Source organism: Limulus polyphemus, unplaced genomic scaffold (assembly GCF_000517525.1).
Source record: "Limulus polyphemus unplaced genomic scaffold, Limulus_polyphemus-2.1.2 Scaffold2748, whole genome shotgun sequence".
NCBI lineage: Eukaryota > Metazoa > Arthropoda > Merostomata > Xiphosura > Limulidae > Limulus > Limulus polyphemus.
Window position 1 is genome coordinate 142,896 of NW_013668358.1, and position 6,344 is coordinate 149,239.

The 6,344-nt window shown below is 32.5% G+C and overlaps 1 protein-coding gene across 1 annotated transcript in view; it reads left to right on the forward strand.

Moving 5' to 3' along the window:
• Nucleotides 1–6,344, forward strand: part of LOC106467808 (glutamate synthase [NADH], amyloplastic-like) — a gene marked incomplete at its 3' end in the record, with an annotated part of 40,034 nt that overhangs the window by 20,252 nt on the left and 13,438 nt on the right. The window contains exons 9-12 of the mRNA XM_022396003.1: nucleotides 980–1,091; nucleotides 1,643–1,797; nucleotides 3,105–3,227; nucleotides 4,366–4,592. Of these exons, the coding sequence (XP_022251711.1) occupies nucleotides 980–1,091; nucleotides 1,643–1,797; nucleotides 3,105–3,227; nucleotides 4,366–4,592 (617 nt within the window). The remainder of the gene's footprint in view (nucleotides 1–979; nucleotides 1,092–1,642; nucleotides 1,798–3,104; nucleotides 3,228–4,365; nucleotides 4,593–6,344) is intronic.

The following is a 6,344-nucleotide window of genomic DNA, read 5'->3' on the forward strand; positions in this document are numbered from 1 at the left end:
AGAGATAAGTAGATTAACATTGTTCATCTAATTTATAATCCCCATGTAAGAGATAAGTAGATTAACTATTGTTTCTATCTATATTTATAAATCCCCATGTAAGAGATAAGTAGATTAACATTGTTTCATCTATATTTATAAATCCCCATGTAAGAGATAAGTAGATTAACATTGTTTCATCTATATTTATAAATCCCCATGTAAGAGATAAGTAGATTAACATTGTTTCATCTATATTTATAAATCCCCATGTAAGAGATAAGTAGATTAACATTGTTTCATCTATATTTATAAATCCCCATGTAAGAGATAAGTAGATTAACATTTTTTCCTTTAAAAAAATTTTGCAGCGCAAAGAACAAAAGGAACTGGTGAGAAATTTCAGTTTAAAACTTTAGATTTCTGAAAAAGCATGTACCCGGAGCGCGTGCTACATTGACCAAAAAGCAAAAAAAAACCTGGTGTACAGTTTAATAGAAATTAGTGATAATTTGTGATGCCTATTATGATGCTTTATACCTGACTTTTTGTCTCTCATTTTATTTGATTTGTCCAAATACAAACACACAGTGTTTAGATTTTTATGACTTTGGGCTATGAAGTCTTTGAAATACGTTTTGTTTGAAGATGAAAGCGCTTAAAGGAAAATTTTATCTGTTTTTGAGAGATGTAAAAGGGTCAACGTATCAATAACTGGTTAGCTATATATTTCCGTGTTCCTTATTTTATGCTATTTTGAAATTGTTATAATGTCACGGGAAGGCGAAATGCAATAACTCCCTGCATTTGTAACTGACATCATAAAATGTAATATTTCATGTTTTTTCAATGAGTCTTAGTTCAAACAGAATATCCTAATGCAGTTAAAAGAAAGAAAATTTCAAAATTAGTAGCACTTTTATTTTTTTATTTTGGTAAGTTCTCGTGGTGATAAATCTTCTGTCACTAATGGTCTTTGTTTGGATTTGGCCCAAACTAGGCGGTGATGACAATGGTTCCTGAGGCTTGGCAGAGTGACAACTTGATGTCTCTGGAGAAGAAACAATTTTACCAATGGAGTAGCTGTGCTATGGAGCCTTGGGATGGCCCTGGTATGTTATATGGGATCATGACATTTACTTTATTGGACTGTGGAGCATCAAAAATTACACAATGAAATGGAACATTGATTCTGGAGAATCGAATCTCAATCACCCGGTTTTTAATTTTTAAAGATGACTTTAGGATATGATATTTAAAAAAATTGACGTTTCTATGTCTTTAGTCAGGAAACGTTTACTCCAGGAAAAATTTAAAATAGTGTAGCTTTGCAAAGCTCTATCTTGAAGACACGAGTTTTCTTTGATATTTAGAGAATATGGTGAATTAAAACTTAAGTTACAAAATCTAAAACTTTCTTTTTACTGATTATCTAAGGGTTATTTATTAAACTGTGTATGATTAGTGTCGATATTTGTTGCTGATTAGGTCTTGATATGGCCTGCTTATTAATTGGAGACATTGGGAGAATGAAAATAAAAACTGTCTCATACTATTATCTTATCTAAGTTTAATGTGTTAAATCGTGAATATTTCGGAACCATTGCTATCTTGCAGTGCAAGATTATTGTCATTTTTACTCAGTATGTTTCATTTTATTTAGCACTTCTGACCTTCACAGACGGTCGCTACGTGGGTGCTATTTTGGACCGAAATGGTCTGCGACCATCACGATTTTATTATACAAAAGATAATATCGTTATTATGGCGAGTGAAGTGGGTGTACTTGACATACCTTTGGATAAGATTATTCAAAAGGTTTGATATTTTTTCTTCTTCTCATAACTATGTATTTGAATATGTTTATTGAAGTAAATGAATTATTGTTAGTTGAAATACAGAAGACTTGTGTCTTTAACCATCTTTAACGAATACGTGTTTCTAACACGAAACTCCAATCTTGTGCTTTTTAACATTTTCAGTCTGTAATGATTCCATGTATTGGATATATTGACTTAAACTTTTGTTTCTTAGCCTACACGCCCCCCAGTGGCACAGAGGTATGTCTGCGGAATTACAACGCAGAAAGAAATGAACTCCGGTAGTGCCAACGACTTGCTTTAAACTAAAAAAAGCAAAAAAACAAAAAAAGACAAAAACAAAAAGCATTTGAACGATAATTCATTAAATACTGCCATTTACTTGTCATCCAGGATTGATTACTCGGCACTAACAACTGTCGGGACGGGGCATATAACTCACTCTAATAGTGCGAGTTCATACTTGTCTTTATTACTTCTCGTTAGTAAGTGTATGGATTTCGCATTACCAAAAGTAGGCAAATGTGAGCAAATAGATAGGGTACAGCTTTTTCGTTTCGGAACCTGTACAAAAATAACACGTTTTTACGACGTCAACGCTTACGTATTCTATATAGTTAAAAGTTATGTAAATTATCTCAAATGATGTTAAAGTGACTAAATTATCTTTGAGATCTATTCAAAGTGCGATTTTAAACTTAAACCCTATTTGTACGCTATAGCACAGACTTAGAGCTTACGGCTTAGGTGATTGAATATGATTAATCAACTTTAAAAACGTGTGTTATGGCTCTAATTTTGTCTTCGTTTATTGATGATCATAAAATAAAATAATCCTCGTTTATTGGGAATATTGAAAAACATGAAAATTTCGGCGTCTTAAAGAAGTCAAAATTAAAAAAAAAAACCTTGCATTTTGGTTCTGCTGCACACATAGAAAACGTATTTTGATTATAGTTTTATGCAGTCATTAATAAAATTGCTCTAATCTTTCATTCTCGTCGTAAATATTCAACTCCTGAACTCCACTACCTCTGTTAATGCCAAAGTACTACAGGTTTTGAGCAAAACGTTTATCACAGCGCTTTTCTATCATCAGTTTTTCATGTTTTTATTAATGTTAGAATGATTGTATTACACATTATGAAAAAAAACAGTGTTCAAATATTAGTAGACAATACTATCTTGGGAGATTTTGTAATTGCGGAAGGTAATCCAATCGTATATTAAACACCAACAAAATTAAGAAAGTACAAAATATAACTAAGTCCCTCCTTCTAAGAATATTCATTGGTTGATTTCCAGGGCCGTTTAAAGCCAGGAAGAATGCTACTGGTAGATACCAAAGAGAGAGTTTTTACCCGAGATGAAGAGCTTAAACTGCGTATTGCTCGTCAGCGCCCTCTAGGAGAATGGCTTAAAGAAATGGTGGAGTATTCATTGGTTATAAATATTTCATTCCATTTGTATTGTAGGTGAAATGAACGTTAAACTAGAAGAAAAAAAAAAGGGGTGGTGGGCAAGTTGGTGTGTGAAATATGCATTTGTATATTTTTTTGTTATTTAAAAGATCTGTTCATAATAGTATTACGTGTTCATTATTCTCGAATAAATTTATATACGTAATCATAAAACTTGACTAAAAATGAAAGCGATAAAATGTAAAGTGCCACCATAGGCGTAGGAGGCGGGGGTCAAGGGGGCAACTGCCCCCAATAGTTTTTCAGGAAAACATACCCCAAATATTCGGGCATAAGCATATCTATAACTTTTATATTTGCAAATTGATTATGCCTTTTCAGAAAATATATTGCCCACACGTGACATTTCATTTGCACATTTTTTAATCCTTTAGCGACGTATGGTTCCGCATGGAAGTCATTGGAACTATTTTTTTTTCAAGCGATTTCAAACTTTATAGTACATGATTTTTAGGTAGATTTTGTATTTTCGGTCAAAACTTGCTCCCCCCCGGTCAAAATCAAGCCTCTACTTTTATGAGTATCACTTCAAGTGTATGATGGAAATGTGTAGTTTTGCACCAAAATTTTACCATTTGACTAACAGTAGCACCCAGTTTCTCTTTAAATTTGACAATTCTTATTTGGATTTTGGTGGTTGGCTGATACCAAAATGAAAAGATTCTATCCTTTAAGCTTTATTAGTTTTTTCAAAAAGTTACAATAAGAGATAGTTTGATCATATGAAAATGTATCGCCATTGGTTAAACAATATAAGCAGATTTAAAGATAACTATTTATGTAAATAAATGACATTTGAGAAATGCATGTAAATTGTAGCTAGTCATGTATCTAATATAGAATTGTCACCATTAAGATAAACCTTGAAAAAAATTGAATATGTAAAGAAAAAATGATTAAAGAATACCACCACCATAAATAATAATAATTACAACAGCAAAAGTTACAACAGATGTGCAACGACTTTATGTAAGAGATTTATAATTTAAAACTACAACTAAAAGTTTGTCTTTTAGTGGTGTTAATGATTTTTCATGGTGATAATTAGTATTTTATATTTATAACTATTTTATTTTGTATTTCAGTTCACATTAGAAGAACTTCATAAAATTCATGGTGATTCAATAGAAGCTGGGGGTACTAGTAATGGCTTTGTAAACGGAGGGATGAATGCAGTTGAAGTAAAAAGAAATAGTCATAATCAATCCATAAATGACTTGTATAGTAGTGTCATGGAGGATCGTAGACTTTCACTGTTTGGGTATACCACTGAAACCATACATATGCTGGTGTTGCCTATGGTTAAAACTAAGTAAGTTAATTCTGTAGACTGTATTGTTTTAATATTATAAATCAAATTAACTGTTTGAAGCATGTATGCAAACTGAGTTCATAAATGTTGTTGATTTTAAAGTAGTATTTGAATTATGTCTTTGTAAAAGCAAAATAAATGTTGGCAAGTCTTACTAATGGTGTGCTTTCTCAATAAACTTCTTAGAAGATGGTAAACTTTCTAGTCATTGAAAAGTCTAAAAAATTGTATAGAATTGTATTCTATTTAAAGATATCACTTTATAAAGCAAAATGTAAGAAAATATAATTTATTGCTAATTTGATAAAAGCTTGTTTAAGTTCAATAAATATCCATAGAACTTAACACATTATAAAAAAAAAAATGTAAAGTTTTGTATGTTGCTCGATACTTTGTATTATTTTAAGTATTTATACGTCATTAAAAGTGTTGCTTCCGAGTGTATTATAAAATAATTCTGGTTAGATGTGCAACTTGTCATCAGTGCCTAATGCTAACTAGCCAATTTCTGCTTGCACCCTGGATTTTCCATTACTTTCTAATGGTTCTGGAATAGAAAAGAAAAAAGGAATATATATATATTGCAGAAGGTTTCTTAGGTATTTTCCTGGTTCATTATGTGAAGATACTCATTACAATTAATACTAATCAGGTTATGAAAAATCATACTATTAAGTTTACTATCTCTGCTATTTATCACTACATTTGTATTTTGTAAGTATAACTATCTATTAGGTCGTCAAGAAATTAATGCCGCATTTTGGAATATTTTCATTAACCACCCCCTAAAAAACGTACATCACGTACAATAGTTAAACGAACCGCCTAAATGTCATGTTATATCTTGTGTAAAGTTTAGTATACTTTAAATCTAACCCCTTATAGTGATGGCATACGACGTGACACATATTCGGCTTGCAATACTGTTTGAATACAAGAATATCAAAGAAATTTGTGGAAATGTTTTGAACGCTCGTAGGTGTCAACGATGGTTCAGCAAATTTCATTCAGGTGACTGTGATGGCAGGGGCTGACATATTGGAATTTATATTGATGCTCTGAAGATGCTTGTTGAGTCTAACCCAAGGCAACGCATTCGTGAAACGGTCCTCAAATTTCATATCTCTTATGAAACAATACGTAAACATCTAGGGAATATGGGAAAAATCTATGAAGGTGTTTGGGTGCCTCACGAACTCTGCGATGATCATAGTTTCCAACGTGTGAACGTTACTTCATCTCTTCTGGCGTTTAATGCGCGTGAACCATTTTTGGACAGAATTGTCACCAGTGATGAAAATGGATTCTGTATGCGAATATTAAATGGCAAAAAGAATGGTTCAGTCCTAGACAAAAACCACTTCCGACAACCAAACCTGGACACTATCCGCAGAACATGATGCTTTTCATTTGGTGGGAGTAATTCATATTGATCTTCTCAATCCACAGCGAACTGTCAATGCAGAGATCTATAGTCAGCAACTGGAACGTTAAAATCAAGCCCTTCATCAGAAACGCCCATCATTCATCAGTTGGAAAGGTGTTCTTCTCCATGACAATGCATGTCCATATGTGGTACGTTTGATGCAACACAAGATTATGGAGTTTGGTTGGAAAGTTCTCCCCCACCCACCATATTGTCCAGATAAGGTACCATCAGATTACCATTTTTTTTCGTTCGCTGTAACACCATCTTAATGGGAAAACGATGCAAATGTGGAAGGTGTTAAAGAGGACATTAACATGTTTTTG